Genomic DNA, 20,236 nt, shown 5'->3' with positions numbered 1-20,236 from the left:
TACTAGAAGATGTCCCACACGTTATTATATGGATCGTGGATAGATATCTCATTTTTCTTATATATTGAAAATAATAATTGCATTTAGTGGAAGTTGATGTGGATAGCTTACATTAACAAGTTAAAATTAATTAGGATAATGTGGCATTTAGTGAAAGTTAATGTAGATGGATTACATGTTGAGATAGAAGATCAATGATGTTACAACTATCGTGCGCTTTGCTGCGGGATCTTCAAAGTGAATCGTTGCCTCTCTCCTCCCTAGCTAGTAGCTACTATCTTTGATCTCTTGAGTGAATTTTGGGTCAGGTATGGTTCCAACCGTGCTTACGGCTTTATAGAAGCAGGACACGCCACATGGCTAGGAAGATGGAGAGGTTTCCACCAGTTTGGTAAAGTTGAATAGTTTGTATTGTTAACTGTAGTCTTTTTGTCTTCTGAGTGCTTTGGTGTAAATGCAATTTGATGTTTGAGCATAGTGATTTGGTGGGGTCCTTGTGATGATGTGGATAGCATGGGATAAGCTAGAATCTGTAGTAGGGTTTGGCTTTTCTAGTTACATTCACTGCGTTCAGCTGGTCATGTGTCAGCTTATTCTCTCTCACAAAATACTATTCAATCGTCCAAAATCAGTCGTGCTACAGTGTCCGCCTGTATCCATCTAGATGTACTATTTGTAGATATATAATAAAAGATATGTATTAAAAAAGCTAGGACTTATTTTTTGGTATATAAGTAGAATAGAGCATAGAACAAAGATATAGATTTAACATAGCTTAGCTTAGCCCTACTACAGGGAGTTGCCAGGCTCTGATAATTCAGTCGGTCAAGTGGGTAACGTTCACCGTTCTTCATCGACAAACTATTAATGGATAGTAATAAACAACAAAATGGTAAACGCATCGAAATGATCAATTTCCTGCAAACGGCTAAGAAACACAATCTTATTTTACAATGATTCAATTCTTTCCAGCTTTTTTAACATGAGTTTTTGCTTTTCAGTCTTTCTCCCAAAACTGCAAAAGGGGGGCAAAAATGAAACTACAAAATGGCCGCAATCGTACTAGTCGAAAACCAGTGTCTGCTGGTTTTGGAAGTACACACAGCACATGCAGAAATGTAATGGTTCCCATAAATTAGAAAGCAACCTCCGAGGACAGACTTCTAAAAGGCAAGTCTCTCAGCATATGTATCAACATGGCAAACAGCAACCCATTAGTCTCATCTCCCTATCAGTGGGCTTCGAATTCATTGTTCAAGGTTCAGACTCGGATACTCTGGGCGTCAATGTTTGCGGCTTCCCTCTGCCCATGGTGAATCCACGTGTGCCATCCGGCATGCGGGGACCTGGAGGCTGTTTGTTAGCCGCTGTGAGGGGCTGTGACTGAGTTGCCTCCTGCTGCTGCTCAATCTTGACTGGGTGGCCAGATGGTTGCTCAATCTTGACTGGGTGGCCAGATGGTGGGGTTCCCACTGGATGGGTAATACTCCTGTTACTGTGGTGGCTACTGTTTTGGTAGTGCTGATGGTGGTTCTGGTGGTGTTGATTGTTGTTCTGTTGATGGAAACCACGCCCACGGCCCCTTCCACCACGACCACGTCCCCTGCCACGTCCTCGTCCCATATCTCCAGTGCTATCCTCAGTCTGTAAGAAATCAAAATGATATAAGGTTTGTCACAAATAAACCTCTTTAGTGAGCTTTCAGGTATAACAACCAGACATTCAATAAATCAATCATTGAACCTTCTAATGAGAACCACAAACAATAAATCCTTGTACAATAATATATCGCTGATTCTGAACCAACTAACAAACCAATGGTCTAGAGAGTAGCAGGGATAAAAAGTGGTGGCAACCATCCAGTATAAACAGATGTGATATGTTCCACACGCATAAAACCGGTCAGCTGGAAAAGGCAAAGTACAGTGCTGAGGTCCATTTTTTTTTTCTGCATCTGGTGTTTTTTCAATCCTTAAAACCAAGAATAAGCATTCTCATGTTCTGCTTAAAGATACATGTACATAGTACCCATATTTGAAAATATTCTGGCAAAGGCAAAGCATAGCTGTTTCATTTTTTCTTTTCCACTATTAAAATAAATGAGACTAGAAAGTAAAAGGAAGTCATACCATGTGTTCTCCAGGCACATCTGACATTTGAGGTGTTCCTTCTAAATGTTTATCATTTGGTTGATCAGAAGTGGAGACATTCTCCTCCTCACCATACCCATCAGATTCATGCCCACCCTTTTTCCCTTTACCTCCCTTTGTCTGAATAGCCAAAAGCAGTCAGCAAATAAATTAGGAAATTGTTTTGCAATACAAAAACAAGTTAGGGAAAACATTTACTGTAGACATGATTGTCATGCAATAAACAAAAAAGTTCAGAACAGCGCAGTTTACAGATGCTAAACTTCAAATGATTTGATTATGATAGTTCACAAATGTTTGGTGAGGCATCAGGAGTCAGGTTACAGAAGAGCAGCCTCTTAGCCTATCCAGTTTACTTCCACTGATATCAGTACAGTACAAGGTCACCTTCCATGTGAGTTGCTGGAATTCCCATGTATTTGGGTCTGCCCCTCTCTCTTTGGAAGCTGACAAAGGAACAGGTGTGACCTATTATCGATCTGATTGCTCATCAGTTCCTAGGTTGGAAAGCTGAACTTCTAACAAAGGTGGCCGCGCAGATTTTAGTGCAATTTATTCACCTATAAGCTGATTTATCTTGATATGGCGGTAGACCTTCCACCTTGGGCAATCAAGGAAATAAATAAGATCAGGCAAAGGCGCGAAGCTTTCTTTGGAAAAGGCGGAAGGTCTGCCTGGCAGCGTTGCACAACGCATGTTGCACCCGCCCCCACCCTGCGTGCGCAAACTTGGCAGTCTTGGCATCTCAGCACTTCAGAACCTCAGTTGGGCCCTCCGAATTGTTGGAAATAATCCTGTGTCTAGGTGCATGCTTAGTGTCTAGGTTCATAGCATTTACTTTAGCTAAATTTCAGCATGGAGTAATAGGAAGTAATAGGCCGATTAGTTGGGTAATATTCTGCATTCATTAGAGGCTATCACAGCCTGATTTGTAGCCCACGTTGGCTATATTAGTAGAAGAGAAAACCAGAAAAGGCTAAGTCATTCCAGCAACCAAACCACTTGTGTTCGTGTGTTCTTGTGTGATACTGTGTTCCTGTGACTTGTTGGAGGCTTTAGGCCTGTCACGAATGAGGTGGCTCTGGCTGAAAAAAAAAACCAAGCCAAGTAGTCCATGGGTGGAATACTGGAATTCCCTATCCACGTACATCACTGTGTGAGGGGGGGCTTTTTTCTCTATGGTGGTCATCTCTGAAGTTGGTGATAGAGCATGTACTCTGTTTTGGAAGGATAGGTGACTTCATGGACAATGCATTGCTGACCTTCCTCCACACTTCAACGCTCTCATTCCTAAGAGGAGAGCAAATAAATAAACCGTCCTGGAAGATCTCACAAACCAGACTTGGATCTCGGATGTGCAAGGTGTGCTTTCAGTGCGTGCCATTGTTGAATTCCTTGAATTATGGGACATCCTGTCTAGTGTGGAACTACAACCTGGTGTTGATGATTCTCATATTTGGAAACTCAACACAAGTGGGCTTATGAAGGATTTTTCAAGGGAGCAGTGAGGTTGGAATCTTGGGAGAGGATCTGGAACACGTGGCACCGGGCAAATGTCACTTCTTCACGTGGCTTGTCACATTTAACAGGTGCTGGACTGTGGATATGCTGGCAAGGCATATGGTCTTCATCATCCCTCTCATTGCCTCCATTGCAACCAGGATGCAGAGACGATAAATTATCTTTTGGTGCACTGTGGTTTTGCATGAGATATTTGGTTTGGCCTGCTGCAGACAGTCGGTATGCAAAGCCTCTCACCTCAGCTGGGTGAGACATCCTTTGAAGGATGGTGTGATAGAGCCAGCAAGGTTGTTGCTGGTTTGGCAAGAAAAAGCCTGAACTCTATGTCATTTTAGGAGCATGGACACTCTGGATTCTGGAATCACAGGAATCACTGTGTTCAACAGAGTTTCTCCAACTCTAAATAGTAGTGCCTTATCTCTTGCCTTCGATAAACTGAGACTGGGGGGGTTGCAGGTGCAGAGGTATTTCTTAGCTGACTGGTCAGCTGCCCAGATGAGTGAATTCTAGGTCAGGGGTCACTGTTGTGTTTTTCCAGGTGATTTTGTAATCTTTGAAACCAAGGTGTGAGTGTGTGGTGTTGTATGGGGTTCTTTCCCCCCCTTCGTCTTCTTAATATAATAATGTGCAGCTCTCATGTGTGTTCGAGGGAAAAAGTTCACAAAAAGTTTGCCAACAGATCAGAATTCAAACAAAAATGGGAGTTCTTTCTTCTTTGTCGCAGTTAAAAGTTCAAAATGCGATAGATTGTGATTAAACAAGGTGGAATCAAATCAGTCATGCGCTGGTAAAGGCTAAAACATGCCCATGTTAAGACTAATAAGCTCAAAATTTCGATTCAGGTAAATGTCTCGACATACTTAAGTACTTAACACAAGATAGGTGGGTGGATGTCTATGCACAGTTGAACGGTAGTCAGTAGCGGACCTATGCCCCAGGCTGCTTATGCTGCAGCCTGGGTCGTAGACCAAAAAAAAAAATAACACTGCACACCTACATAAAAATGTAAGAAAAACAAGATTATCAAAAGCTTACGCATAATTTAACAGGGTTTGAGACCTGGTCCAAGCCAATCTGTGGCTCCACCACTTACAATAGTCTATTACTCTTTTACCAAAACAATGGTTTCATAAGCGATAATTGGATTAATAATTTTCTGTAGTAAAATCAGTAGCAAAAATTAAAAATAAAATAGACAGACATGACCGGACACAAAACAGCATGACACAACTCCTCAATTTATTCACACTAAAGTTAATCAAAAAAGTTCTTACCTGCACTTTTCAGTTGACCCCAGTAACTTGGTAAGGGGATAATAAGAAATCAAAATAATGAATATGTTCTTCATGGTTTTATGCATCTTCCTAAAGTGCATGTATGTAGAGAGGTAGGAAGATACTTCACACCCTTAGGGTTGGTTGACCTTGCATATATATAGCTGGAACTGGCTTGCAGTACAAGATATGTACAAGAAAGTCATGTACAACAGCTATCTCTAATACTAGTGCATAGAGTTCCACACACTATTTTTTTGGGAGGAGTCTATTTTTGGCCATCCAACTATCGTCCGTGTTTGGTTTTGCCAATTAAACTAAAAAACCAGGAATCTTTGACCATCCAACTATTGACACCATTCATATTTGACCATTCGGCTGTTTTTATGGGTGGTTTTGGTGACGTGAACGACAAGTGCCAGTCAGGCCCACATGTCAACCAAACCACATCAAAACTGCCGAATCGCCAAATATGAACAGTATCATTAGTTGGATGGTCAAAGATTCCTGGTTTTCTAGTTAATTGGCCAAAACAGTAAAACCAACTAGGACAATAGTTGGATGGCAAAAATAGACTTCTCCTATTTTTTAAGAAAAAATTGTGTTATAATGTATATAGCAGAGCAGTTCAAGAGAGCTTTCAAATTTCCAAATAAGTTTTCCTCATAACCCTATTGTTCTGATCCTGGCTTTGGCCTTTGGGCATTGGGCAGTTTCTGCTTCACTAAAAAGTAGATTCAAAATAAACCTATTTCTGGAAGACTCATCCAGGGCTTTGAAACTGCTACTCCCTCCGTCCCGTTAAGTTTGTCGCTGAAGGAATGGGCGTGCAAGCCGTGCATACCAAGACGAGAGAAGAAAGGCTAGCAAATCGTACGTGTTCGACAGATTCCAAGTTTTGTGCTGCAACATGCCTTCATTAAATGCTTACATCATGTCAATGCTACAGATACATTCACCATATCAAAACTAGCCACGACACTAGTACAGTAGTATTCACCGATTAAACAAATGGGCACAAATCGGCAAGCAGTGAAAAGTAGCTGGGTCTCTGTTGCTTTGCTTTCCTAGGTGTGGGCCCCTCGTTAGCTAGAACGACAATCTCAGTGGGACAACAGCCGGGTGCTTCAGCGACAAACTTAACGGGACAGAGGGAGTATATTGGTACGCATAGTAGTATAGCAGTTTCAAAGCCCCAGAGGATTTTTGTAATATGATTAGTTTGTAATATGACATCTTGAGGTAATATGCCAAGTTCCTGCTATCTTGATGTAAGCAGTTGAACAATAAACACCAATACAACACTAAGCCATCCCATGTGCAATTAATGAAGTTCAATGGAAGGTTACCATGCAAGTGCTTAACAATCGAACTCTAAGACCACTTCTCCAGTTCCTCTCATCATTAAGTTCCACAATCTGTAATTCATGAAATAATATAAGATAATGCATTTACAAAACAAATGTGATATTGAAACATTATATAAAAACGCATACCGCTCTAGCAGCATCTTCAATAGTATCATACTCAACAAAAGCATGAAGCTGCCATCAAAGAAAAGTTATTATTATTTTGGCAGGACATAACCGTCATGTGACAAGACTATGATGAAAAGGAAGACATAATTTGTCTATTGCATAAAATATAATGATTCATTTGAACCAAGTTTCATATCTTATTATTTGATATGTTTAGCAATTTGAAGCAGTGTTCCTATTTTTTCAGCACTAGCCTTTTACTTAAATATGGTGTCGATGTATGAAATTATGTTAGAAACTTCCAGATTTTGTTTTCATTTTTGGGTTTGTTTGGTAAACTGGTTCTTCATTCCTCTTAACATATGACAGGCATCTCTTAAAGCCCATTCAAGAAAAAATAAAATAAAAATATCAGAATATAAATGACTGATGAACCAACAACCCACAAACTAATATTTCCTTTATGTTCTCAGTGCAATATGTGTCAAATGTCAGGATCGGGGCTTGGTTTATGAAGCGTTAAAGAAAAGATGGTATTAGGTGCCTGCATTACTGAGGAGTGAGATGTGACTAGCGGCCATGAAGGTGGTGCAGCAGGGCAGAGAGGCGGCGCAAGAGGCTCGGAGTGACGGCTAACAGCAGAAGTGGGCTTGACCCTTCTTGCTTGATTAATCATGATACATATCCTCTATTCATATAGACATGGGATCTTATAGATTATCTGATTTTTCCTAACTACAAAAGGTAAAACTTCCTAGAAATACAATGACTCATGACAGCATGAAGGCCAGTGGTGGTTGCCCCAGGGTTGTCAGTTGTCACCACCCTCCTGGGCTGATACAGTTATGGGCATTAGACCCATAAATCCATTGTCTAGTGTCTCCAATGCAAGGACAAGATGTTGAGGAGCAAGTAGTAGGCTTTCTAAAATCCCATTAACCAATTATGCCAGTTAGACGCGTTACTACTTGAACAATGTTCTATTCTTTTTTACTTTCCTAGGGTGCAGCCGTGCAGGGTTCAGGGAAGATTCAACAGACCCTACCAAAAGTAGTTATTTATGGATAGCAGTACAAAACAGTTTTCAATTGCAGTATGATATTTAAGTATCAAAATCAGGAATAGCGATTACTTTGTTGGCAAAAAGCATATCTATTTCCAATTCAATGAACCCTATGAGACATATTTATTTACAGTAACTACTAGAGTTCATTTCCAGATAACATGATATTAAAGTACAAACAGAGAAGGTCATTACTTTGTTGGCAAAAAGCATATCTAGCTTTGCAGATCTGTTAGTAGCTGGACCAGTGCCATTTGGGGTCTGAGGATAGCAAGTTCTAATTGTCTTCACACTGGCAAATGACAAAACAAAATAAATTAGAAATAGAGTGTATGGTTCTTTCCATTTTCATGAGTAAATAGAAAGTGGTCCACTTGATATAGACCTACATTAGCGTTTACCTGCCAACAGCTGAAAAGAGCCTCATCAAATTCTGGTAACAATGATCATCTGGGAGATTTTCTGCAACAACAATTCGGGCCTACAAAACAGATGAGGTGTTCCTTATCTGACAGTCTAGCAAAGGTTTTCTTATAACTAGAGAATAATTCAATATTAATGGGGCTAGTGCCATTCAATGTACAAAGCATTGCTAGTCACCTGGAGTTCTTCTAAATCTGATTCTGTAAATGGTTGCTCACGTTTTACTCTTGTTCCATCATCACTGACCACCTGTATATATGCCCAAAATAATTAAAAAAATATTGTTGCGGACATAAGCAACATAGATTTCCAGAGGACATAACCAACAGTGAGGGTATGATGCCTCTAATCTTATGCCTATGACCTATGAAGTATTGAATTTAGTAAGAAACTTCAGAACACAATAGTGTATGTTAGGGTCAAGTGTAACTACCCAATTGGATTATCATGGAACTTACAAGCTTTGATGAAGTCCGAAGAGCAGAAGCAAGCATGGAGTTACTTTGCACTAAAGCCTTAATTTTCTTAAAGCCAGCAACAACTGATATTGGCACTACATTGAGTGAGAAAGCATATTAGTTTTCCCACTAAAAAGCATTTGTCCACTTCGATTATAAAAGTTAGATTTCTTCACATTAAGCACAAACAGCTTCCACAAAAGAAGTGGTTGAATAAAAAAATAGCATACTGAAGTCATGACCAAAAGGTCTTATTCTAAGACAACTCATTTCTGTAACATAAGGAGATTGAGGGCACTATTCTAATAAATACTGTAACCATTTTTCTTTTATTAATTTCGATAAAAGAAAATGTATAATAGATTGCACTTCAAAAAAGGGACTAGTTGTAGTACTAATGAAAATCAATTGATTCCAAGTTCACGGTAAGATGTTAACAAAAACAACCGAAAACCATTTGGTCCATGAACCAAATCTTTGAGTACACTGAATGGATCTTATCCTGATAAGATGCATCCAACCAAAAGTGCATCTATCAGAAAATTAGTGCAGTAGGAAAATGTCACAAATTAAACAGGATATAATCAATGTAAGTAATTGAACAATACTGTAACACCCCAAAATTTGCCACTTTTGAAAATAGAGTTAAAATGATTTAATTTGGAATTTTGTGCTCATGAAATATAGGGAAATAAAATTTTTCATTAAATTAAAATTCATCATAAGGTTTAGCAACATGTTTGTGCATACATGCCCTTGCATTTGATGTATTTGATTGAGTAGATTTGATTGAAAATTTAAAATGGTTTTAAATAGTTTCTGTAAATGAAATTAAAAATGGCTTTGAAGAAAAAGAAAAGAAAGAAAAAGAGAATTTGAAAATAAAAGTATTTTTTTAAAAAAAAAGTTGTAAATTTTATTTTTGAGAACTTACCCAAAATTGTTCATTTTTATTTGAATTTAAAAATGTATTTTAAACCGTATTCCAATTTGATTTGATTCATATTTGAATTCGGTTTGAAAATGAAAAAGGAATTTCTTTTATTTCTCCCTCCTTGGTTTTTTGCCCCAGCCGGCCTACTTCTCTCCCGCGGCCCACTCTTCCTCCTCACTTCTGTAGCCCAGCGCCACGGCCTGTTCTGTTGTCTGTGCTGGCCCGTTTTCCCCGCCTTGGCTTCGGCCCACTCCTGCGCGCTGGTCCATCTCTTCCTTCCGCGCCGTGGCCCAGCTGCCCACGCCACTCTTTCCCTCTCTTCTCTCTATTCGGCCGCAGGCCCAGTTCGCCGAGACCCGTTCAGCAACAGCTGCGCCCGCGCGGCCTGCTCTCCTTGGTTCACTGACAGCCCGGTTCCCCCGCCTTGTCTCACCGACCGCCCGGGCCCGCTCGTCAGCTCTGCCTCCTACCTCTGCTCGTCGTCGAAACGGACTCGCACAGAGGCCGTGTCCGCCCCGCCCACGTCTCCTTCCGTTGCCATGCCTGTCAAGCTGAACGGCCCTTAAATAGCAGCCTCCCGGTGCCGTGCGTCCCCCACCGTGCACTAGATCGAACCATAGCGCCGCCAGGAGCCCTAGTCTCGCAGTCCCGCATCCGCCGAAGGAGCCTGACGTCGCTGAGCCGCCTAGTTGGTTCTCTGTCAAGGTAAGATCATCTACGAGCTTCGCATTGGATTCTAAAGCGCACAGAGCCCCTTAATCCTCTCTCTCCCGCTCTGTTCTGGCTTATTCCGCGTAGCCGATGCTTCGTAGCCGCCATAACCCGTCGCCCACCCTCTCTGCTCTGCAATAACCGCTGCAAAATGCATAGATGAGTTCGCCGTGGCCTTAATTAGCTTCCCGAGCCAAATCCCAGTGCAATTATGGCCGTAGTGCTTTTGTCCAATAGCTCCGGCGAGCAATCGATCGACGCTGGCGAAGTCGTCGCCGAGAAATCCCTGTTCTGGCAAGTATTCCCCTCCCAATCAATTTCAACCGCCCGATCTGAGATCTGTGGCCCAGATTAGAAGATACCTTTTCATTCGCACTTTTATTAAAGAGCCCCACCAGTTCCCTGTTTTCAAACCCGCGGTCCATTGCGCAATCCACATATTACGCCTTGCTCCTTTAAAAAGCGTATTTTGCTCGGTTGACTTCAAAAATACGTTTTCACTTATTTACAGATTTGCCACTGATTTTGTTTTAGCCATAACTTCTCCGTTTTAACTCCGATTTGATCCGTTCAAATCATGTTAGGTTCGTAATTTCATAATCTACATGTTCATACTACTGTTAAGTATGTTTTCAACTTTTGAAATTCGAGGTTAGATTTAATCTATTATTTTAATAGAGGAAATCTTGTTTAATTCATATTTTCTACGTTTTAACTCCGTTTTGACCCATTCAAGTTGCATTAGATTCATAGCAACGAGATCTACGCGTTAGTAACAATGTCTATCATATTACTATTTCTAGAATTTCATGGTTTAAATCATATTTTGATTAATAATTATTCAACTGGATTTTATAGATAAAATAAGATTTGTTTTACTTTAGTTTTATAATTCAAATCTAAATCTGACTAAATTCAATTTATATAAGCTTTTATATAGTTAAAATAAATGAAGCCTATAGTTTTCTTTTCCGCGTATAAAGCAGATCTATCTGTAGATGTATCTTTTTCACCGAAGCACCGATTAGCGTGCCTCTCGCGTCTGTGTGTTCGTAGTGAAACGTAGATTCGTTTTACAAACTTTTCATCTTGATTCTATGTTTGGTGTACTGTTCTGATTTAGATCTATTGTTTGCTTCGTGTATGATTGTACGGATGTTTGTGTGGTGCTTTATGATTACGTTCAATTGGTGAGATATACGTGGTGAACAAGAAGAAGAAGAGCGTTGAAGATTAAAACTTACCGAAGGATCGGTGTTTAAGGCAAGTATAGCATGGGATCATCTTTGTTGTCCTAATTATCTTTAATCATTTAATTCATGTTGCATGTGTCTACCTTAACTACGACTAAGGATTTCCTAGTGTTTTGTTACCTTGTGCCTTGTTACGGAGGTATTGCATTGGGTAGTATGATGCTAGTGCTCAATTAAAGACCATGATCTTGTAACTTGACTAATGGTATATGCAATAAACACTAAAAGATGCTTTTTGGCAACAGGGAACAAGGGGGCTAGAGCATTGGGCTGTTTTAATGGTGCTCAAGATTCCTCTCCCTAAGGACTTATCTGTAAGTGATCTTTCGGGACTTACAGTACAGCTGTGAGGGCTACATGGCTCTGACTTTAGCTCAGTATGAGGACCTTTTCTAGCTTGTTAGAGGTTACCTTTATTGGCGTAAGAATGGCTTGCCGAATCGGGTATAGGACAACCTCTGTCCCCTTGTGTATAGGCTACGTGTCATTGTGCCATCGGGAAGGGAGGTTCCTACATCTGTTTGCCGAGTGAATCTAATGGTCCTAATTTGTTAGACGAACCTTTGAAAGGCTTCATAGTGAACCCTGCCGACCTTCCTTGGTAGTGGGTCAAGAGGCTGATCACCTCGGGCGAAAGGGTAAATCACGACTCACAGTGAAAGTGTACAACCTCTACAGAGTGTAAAACTGGTATATCAGCCGTGCTCACGGTCACGAGCTGCCTTGGAACATTTACGGAATAGATGATGAACACTAATGATATGGATGATGAAGATGCTCACTAATGGTTAACTGTTTATGCTATTCATTATTCATGTTTACCTGATCATGTGTTTATGGGCTTGTGATGAACTTGTTGCCACCCCAATTGCTAAAAGATGACTCATTAAAAGTTAATCGCAGTTAACCAGTGTCAGCCTTTTGAGCCTCATGAACCCCATGTTATATTTGTTGAGTACGACATGTACTTACGCTTGCTTTACTTTTTAAATCCTTGAACAAATCCCGGATGGGTACCAGATTGCTAGAGTTTGGAGGAATTAGGCTTGTGATCAACCAGTTAGTTGTCCCTGTGGATTGGAGTCTTTACCCGAAGATCGGAGTTGTCATTTCGCTGATTGCTATCTAAGGTTATATTCTCTATACTAAGTACGTTATATATTGAGCATTGTCTATTGATATTACCCTTATTTGTAGCTATATGTGATATTTGACTTCCTGGGCTCACATATGGTGTGTATCTGGTTTTGTTCTTAAAACCGGGTGCTACAAATACCCTTCATATATACAAATATTAAACCTCCAGACTATGTCAATATCACCTTTCAAAGCCTACTATGATTCTGACCATCACCTTAAAATAGAAAGTCATTAAAAATGACTTGGTTTCTAATGATGGAAAGAAGCTATAAATTTTAAATAATGATATTTTTTCAAAAAGAAAAAACATAAATTCAACAACTGGTATCAATGTGATAACATCATATGTGCACATCAAAATAAAGTAGCTTCAGAAGCAAGCATGCGACTCACCATATCCTTCAGGATCCTTTGAAATAAACCTCATCAAATGTTCAGTGGTGGCCAGGTTTATATCACTGAAATAATACTCCACCTACAAGGTCAGATTTTGAGAAATCAGAAAACACAAAAACAAAAACAAAAAAGATGTAATTTTACAACACATAATAAGATGCAACAATTTGTCTTTGTCTGGATTTTCTAGGCCACTACCAGTCACAAGACTACAAAATTTAATAGATCAAATTAAAATTCAACACTGGCTGAACTAAAAACATAAAATGAAGCACCATCAGACTGGAACTACAGAGTACCAATGGTAGTTGATATTTGCTAACCAACAGAAGAATAGCATCCTCGTATTCAACTTAATTTTAGTTTACCCAATGTGCACTAAGAACCATTTTATCAACATGAATACATGATCAAGGCCCAAAAAACTCCAAGTACAATTTTGCTGCATCTCATAAAACAATTTTGCACTAAAGTAAGCATGTCAACAACTTTTCTCCAACTTAAACGGCCAAGACGACTGCTATAATGCTTTTGCAGTACAATTGGTGCATCCCATGAACAATTGCTTACTAGAAATGCTAACAAAAAAAAGATGAACTACAATATAACACAAAACTGTGAAGTATAATATAACACAAAACCATGAAGTACACTAATAGCACAAAATCATGGAACCAAATATGACATTATGATTTGGTTCAAATAACATAATTAAATAAACAGAGCTCTAGGGCCTGAAAAATTATAATTTAATGAAACAAACAAACTAATAGCTGAATAAAATGGAATTCGAAGTTAGCAAACTTGAATACAAATTAAAATATCGAATAGGGGTTGCTCAACCAAATAGAGCAAACCATTGCCACCCGAAAATTCCCATAATAATGTATTAAATAAGCCTAGAGTAGTTCAACATCACAAACAATCCAGCCTCCTATAGTCCTATATAAGTTCACAATTTGAAAATTTCAATTTAATTAGCACATTAACACTATAAACCCACATTTCAGCAGCATGGAATACATTAGATCCTAATGGGAGTTGATACTAGAACTACAGATCATACTCTAAACATGGACGTCAAGTTCTTTCGCCGTCAACATGCATTCAAATGAATAAAAATATCTACCCTCTGGATGTCATGGGTCACCACACCATGGGCTGGCTTAGCCCAGCAAACCTAAAGACGGCACTGCTGCCAGAAGGGTTGCACGCATCCTTTCCTTTTTTTTTCATCAATTTTACCCCATCGGCAAGATACCTTTTGATATCATGAGTTGGTTTTTTGCTTCTTTAAGGAAAGTTGAGACTGTTAGCTATTAAAGCTAGGAAAGTAGACTATTAGGAAAGGGTGGACCCAATCTATAAGGATTCAATTTATTAGTTGCTTGGGAGTCAAGTTAGGTCTCCATAGGAGAAGCCATGTACCCGGGGTTTTTTTTTTTAAATTCCATGTACCCATTTTGGATCAAACAAGAAAAGAGATTCAACCTCCTCTACTTATCTCCTCCAAGTGGCACCACCATTCCTCCCCCTACCTTCCCTGTGCATGCCATTGCCACCACCATCACCAGTGACAACTTCCATCGCCTGTTAACTTCTTTCAGCTACAATCTATGCTGCTTCCTGCCCACCAATATAGCCCCTGATACTGGATCTTTGAACAATCAATCCAGTACCAAAGATTAGGGAGTCAAAGCTCACTTTTTCTTCACTGCCATTACCCAACAGAAGGATCAGTTAAGTCTAACTGCTTAACCCATCAAAATCAAATCAATCCTCAAAGGTATAAATTTGAGAAGTTAAATTTCTTGCATCATTATTACAACGGTAGTGGTGCAGTCCCTCTCAACCATGGTTCTTAAGGTGGTAAGGTGAGGTGAGGCGTGGCGACCTACCCCCTCACAATGATAAGGCGAGGTGAGGCGACACCTTACCATCCTAGGCTTAAATGAGTTATTGAAGTAGATCACATAAAAAAGAATAGATCCTGAAACCACGATGTATCCTTGTTACCTGATTTCTCAAACATGATCTATTAACATCCAAACACAGGAAAGGTAGGAATTCAATTCATTAGCTTAAACTAAAAAATGAACCAAAATTACCCTACCATCATTACTTAGAGAGATGAGGAAATTACCATGAAACATTATCCATCTTAACAGATACTACAAGTACACATAGCAAAATACCAGAATTTTGACAAGTTCGATTGCTAGTGGCTCCATTCAGGGGCGGAGCAGGCAATGGAATCGCCGGAGTCAGTTCCACTAATCATCACTTAAATATACTAGTAAACAGTGAATTTGCATAGGATATTAGGATTTTCCACATTTATACATGTCAGCTGATCCCAGTAAGTTCATGTAGCTCTGCCCCTTGCTCCATTTCACCACAACTAAATAAAATGTGTGCCTCAACTAATAAATAACATGTGCACTACGCAGCTCCTAGCCTCCTACACTACCATTAGCACAACAAAAGCAGGCAGTTCAATCTGAACAATGCTTGCCTTTCTGTTCAATGCAAACACATCTAAAGTGGCCAAAGTAGCAAATAGATTTTCATGGCATGTGTCCAGCATATCTGCGAGACTAAAAGATGTACTCCACATTAAGCAAATTTAATTCCTCGTGAGACTACTGGGAAGCACATCGGATGACGCAGACAGCTTGTGGGACTATAAAAATGTCGCAAATTGAGCAAATTCTATTCCTGATCTAGTGATCTAATTGCACCTATCGTATCAGGGATCACCAGGAACGACGACGGAGAGGAGCATCCACCCACCTGCTTCCTGATCTTGGGCACGGGGTCGTCGAAGCTCCCGTCCCTCGGCGTCTGCTCAGCCTCGGCGTCCTGCTCGGCGGGGGGACCGAACCTGGCACCCCCACCGGTGGCAACCGCCGCATAGTACTCGAACGGGGGCGGCGGAGGCGGGGGTGCTGCGACGAAGAACGCCGCGGGAGGAGGAGGCGGCGCGAACAGACGCACCACCGCCTGCGGCGGAGGGGGCGGGGGCACCGCGGCAGCGCGCGGCACGAACTCCGGCGCCTGCGCGTTGAGGCGGCTGGCGGAGCCGGTCCGCGGGAGACCCCCCGGCCGCTCGTCCGTCGCCGAAGGCGGGTCCGCAGCGTCCTGCTGCGACATCAGGGCAGGGCTAGGGTTTGGGTGCCACCACCACCAGGAGCAGCAGCAGCAACAGTACCAGAGCGGAAGTAGGTGCAGTAGCAGGGAGTGATAGTGGAGCGCCGCAGCTAGTTAGTAGGCTGTTAGGGTAAGGCGCGGCGAAGGAGGTTTTCTCGAAGCTCGCGGGCGCCGGCGAGGTCGGGTATTTATACGCGCAGGTCTCTACTTCACCGCGGGGATCGGTCTCGGTCGGCGCCGCGGCACGCTCCGCCTCCTCCCGGATCGGAGCAGGAGGTGGACGCTCTGAAGGCTGCGTGGACCCGGTGTATGGTGCGGTGGGTTTGTCCGTTGGTGGGGCGTCCGATATTTTGTTGCGAGCGGATTGCGTTCTACGTACGGTGTATGGGCCCGGTGTACGGAAGGTGAGGGAGCATTGAGGTCGACTCGGGTGTGGAGCCCGGATGGCAGTGAGTAGCAAGATTAGATCGTGGGCCGGGACTGTCGTTTCAGTGGACGGTGCCTGGTAGATATACCACCACGTGCGTAGTTTCTCTCGTGCCCTGGCCGGTCCCACCATAAAAAACCCGCAGTTCTTAGCTTTGTCCTAGAATAAATTATTAAAGCATTTATTTAAGTTTGATAAACTTATATAGTTATATGAAAGGATAATAATATCCAGCGTATGAAATAAGTATCATTTAATTTACCATAAAACATATTTGGATATTTTGTTTATTCTAAGTTGTAATAAATGTTGATAATAGTTTACACAAATTTAATATAATTTGAGATGGTTTGATTTAAAGTAAACCTAGAATGCCAACATCTTCATCACACTATAAAATTAATTTATATAAGGTTAAAAGAGCTTTAATAAGGAATAACTTATATATGAAAAAACTAGGAGAAGCCTTTCTATCATATTTACGCTACACACATAATGGATTTATAGATTATAGATGTGTATTTATGTACAGGTCAAATAACACGACAAACCTGTGGAAAAAAAAACTTTCAAAGAAGAACCCGCGATAAAAAGTTGCACCATTAGGAATGGATATTTGTCTTCTAATAGACTTGGTGTTTAGTTGGTGGCTATTGTTTCTATGCCGCTCTTTGAGTGTAAGCTGTTTTTCATCCGTGTTTGTTTTTTAATAATAGATGGTTATATCTACCTAATACTAAAGAGCCAAAAAATTTTGCCACTAATAATTTTTCATCCAACCTAATTATCTGTCTCATTTCCGTGTTCGGCTCGTGATGCCCCTATGTCTTTTTTTCTGGTAACACGGCAGTGTTCCGTTTCCACGTCATTTTCGTATTTGTGTTTCTATGTCCTGCTGGCAGTTCCATATATCTCGGTTTTTTTTCGTATTAACACCGTGGAGTTTCCTTACCGCAATTCAAAAAAAAAGTTCCAGAGTATTAGTTTTTTCCGGTAGCCAACTCTCTTTCCGTGACTTTTTCCGTTTTTACTTCTTTTTTTAATATCTATTGTTTTTCTTATAAACATAAATAATAAACCCATTACTATGTGTCTTTGAACTCTGGACCCGTCTATAACACCTAATAAACAAATATTCCACCACTAAGTTGCAAGTTGTTGATGAAGATTATATATAAACAGCTCTCTTTCCGTGACCTTTTTTCGTTTTTTCTTCTTTTTTTTTAATATCTCTTGTTTTTCTTATAAACATAAATAATAAATCCATTATTATGGGTCTTTGAACTCTAGACCCTTCTGTAACCCCTAATAAACAAATATTCCACCACTAAGTTGCAAGTTGTTGATGAAGATTATATATAAAACTTATTTATTATTAAAGCCTCGATCAACTGATGGTCCAACTAATCAAATCGTGAACTAAAATCTTCATCAGGTTGTTATCTACTCTAATTAAAATAAATGTATCTCCAAGTTGTAGACATACACAACTCCAATCCTCGACGAGGGTTGCCATATGGAAATTGAGAGAGAGGTCTCCAACAACTTACTTCTTGCTGACTTAATCAAATATTACAATTATGTATTTTTATGGGTTCCAAAAGAAATCATAAAGCTCGATATCTAATTCTACCAACACATGCATAGTATGAAAATTAAAATTGCGATATATTTACAAGTACGGCCCCGTTTTGCACCGGCTTCTGAAGCTGTTTGCCAGCCAACCCAGCCGAACAACATGGGAGGGAGCGCGCTAGGCGGCCAGTGTCATGAGTGCGGCCATCGGGGAGGGCGCGAGGACCGCCAACATCGGTGAGCGTGATGGAGATGGCAAGGTGCCACGGCTTAGGGAACGGCGGGCGGCCACCGGATGAGAGAGAGGCCACGAGAAGAGAAGGAGATGGAAAAATAGAAGGGAAAGAGAAGGGCATAATAGTCATTTTAAAGTTTAGGAATTGTTTTGTCTAACACGTTAAGCTATTTCGTTAAATGGAGTCTAAAAACAGCTCTAGCTCCACCTGTGGAGCTGCTTGTGGAGCCGAAGCAAAAGAAATGATTTTCACTGGTGAAGTTGTATTTTAATTCGATGGAGATTTAATAGTATATTGTTGTATTATTGTCGATGTGAACTTATTATGTTATGGATGTCATTGTCATTGTAAAAAAATTATAGATTTTAAAATTTATAGAAAAATATAAAAAATAAATAATGTAACATTCTTGGCCTGGTTTTTAATAAACGTTTGGTAGCTTTTTTCCCGTTGCAACGTATGGATATATTTGCTAGTATGTATAATTTATGAAGAGACCAGAACAAAATCATTTTTTTTCTAAAAAAACATAAAAGAAAAATGGCGTACCTAATCTTCAATAGAAATATGATATGGGCCACCGCTCGCTAGGAAGAAATTTGAAAGTAAAACAATACTGATCAACAGTCCAACAGCAGCCAAAAGCAGCCCACCTACATCTTCTAGCCCACCTACAGTACATCCACTTGGCTAACCGCGATGAGAGGTGCTCGACAGGTCTCATAATTATCACATAATTTAAAAAAAAAAGGAATTTGTCAAAAAAAATCTTGTTGAATAATGCCAAATCAAATATAAAAATAAATCTTATGCTATTGTAACACCCTAAAATTTGCTTCTTTTTGACATAGAGATGAAATGATTTAGTTATGTATTTTGTGTTCATGAAAACATAGGTAAAAATAATAAATTTTCATTAAATTAAAATTTATCATAAGGTAGCAACATGTTTGAGCATACATGCCGTTGCATTTGATTTATTGTGATGAGTGGTTTTGATCGAAAACTCAAAAGAGAATTCAAAACTCATTTGAAAATTTCTTTGGAAATTTAGAAAAAGAAAAAGAAAAAGGAATTTCACTTCTCTCCCTCTCTCACCCTGACTTTTGGCCCAAAGGCCCAGTTCCCTCACCCAATCCCGGCCTGCTCCCGCTTCTTCCCCGTGGCCCAACTAGCGGCCTGCTCCTCCTCGTCGATTCCCTCACTCTCCCGCAGGCCCAGCTAAACAGGCCGGCCCAGCAATGCGCGGACGCCGCCCTCTCCCTCACCCTATCACTGATAGGTAGGTCCGCTCTGTCAGTGTCATCTCCTACCTCACTCGTCTTCCTTCTCTCGTCTCCACGTCAGATTCTATCGAGGAGTCTGTCACCGCGCCGACTCGTGATTGGCGTGCGCCCCACGCCGAGGGCCCTCATAAATACCGAGCCTGCACAACGCCACCTCCCTATCCCTCATTAGCGTCAGCACCGCCTCCATCCCGAACCCTAGCGTAGCCACCTACTAGCCCTAGCCGCACCTCTGCTCCATCGAATCTCGCTGAGTTGGGAGCCAACGTCGCCGTGGCTGTGCACGCTGTTTGAAGCCTCGCAACCATTCGCGGCCTGCTGTCGAGTTTTGCGCTAAGGTTTCGAAGCTCTTGAGCCCTTATCTCCTCTTTCTCTCGCTCTCGTGTGGTCCCTAATCACCGCCGAACTGTCGTAGGGAGCCACCTTCTGCCCCACCGTGTCCTGCATCGTCTTCAAGCCATATCCATCCAAGAAAATCGCCTAGGTGAGCTCGTTGTAGTCTCCTCTGTCTTCCCATGCTTTTCCAGTTGAAAATCGAGGCCTCTACGACGTTTTCATCCAACTCCGGTGAGCATCTCACTACTGGTAATGGAGTCCACCACTGAAAGGTCCTAATGGCTAGAGGGGGGTAAATAGCCTATTAAAAATTTCTACAACAACACTTAACAAACCAGTTAAACAATTATAAGGCGAAGCGAGTGTTACGCTAGCCTACTAAAAATACAAGCCATCTATCACAATTCTAGTATAGATAATATCTA

General features: G+C 40.8%; 1 protein-coding gene across 1 annotated transcript; it reads right to left on the bottom strand.

Moving 5' to 3' along the window:
* Nucleotides 1–907: 907 nt before the first annotated feature.
* On the bottom strand, nucleotides 908–16,231 carry LOC136486719 (la-related protein 6B-like). The gene is made up of 10 exons (XM_066483682.1): nucleotides 15,595–16,231; nucleotides 12,799–12,880; nucleotides 8,368–8,462; nucleotides 8,087–8,158; nucleotides 7,888–7,967; nucleotides 7,682–7,778; nucleotides 6,442–6,489; nucleotides 6,295–6,363; nucleotides 2,130–2,270; nucleotides 908–1,644 (listed from the first exon to the last, which is right to left on the bottom strand). Exons 1-10 carry the CDS (start codon nucleotides 15,952–15,954, stop codon nucleotides 1,255–1,257), a joined length of 1,434 nt encoding a protein of 477 aa, XP_066339779.1. The 5' UTR covers nucleotides 15,955–16,231; the 3' UTR covers nucleotides 908–1,254.
* Between the last annotated feature and the right edge of the window lie 4,005 nt (nucleotides 16,232–20,236).

This window comes from Miscanthus floridulus, chromosome 10 (genome assembly GCF_019320115.1).
Source record: "Miscanthus floridulus cultivar M001 chromosome 10, ASM1932011v1, whole genome shotgun sequence".
NCBI classification, from domain to species: domain Eukaryota; kingdom Viridiplantae; phylum Streptophyta; class Magnoliopsida; order Poales; family Poaceae; genus Miscanthus; species Miscanthus floridulus.
The sequence above is the reverse complement of the archived record's forward strand: the minus strand, read 5'-3'. Positions and strand labels throughout refer to the sequence as shown.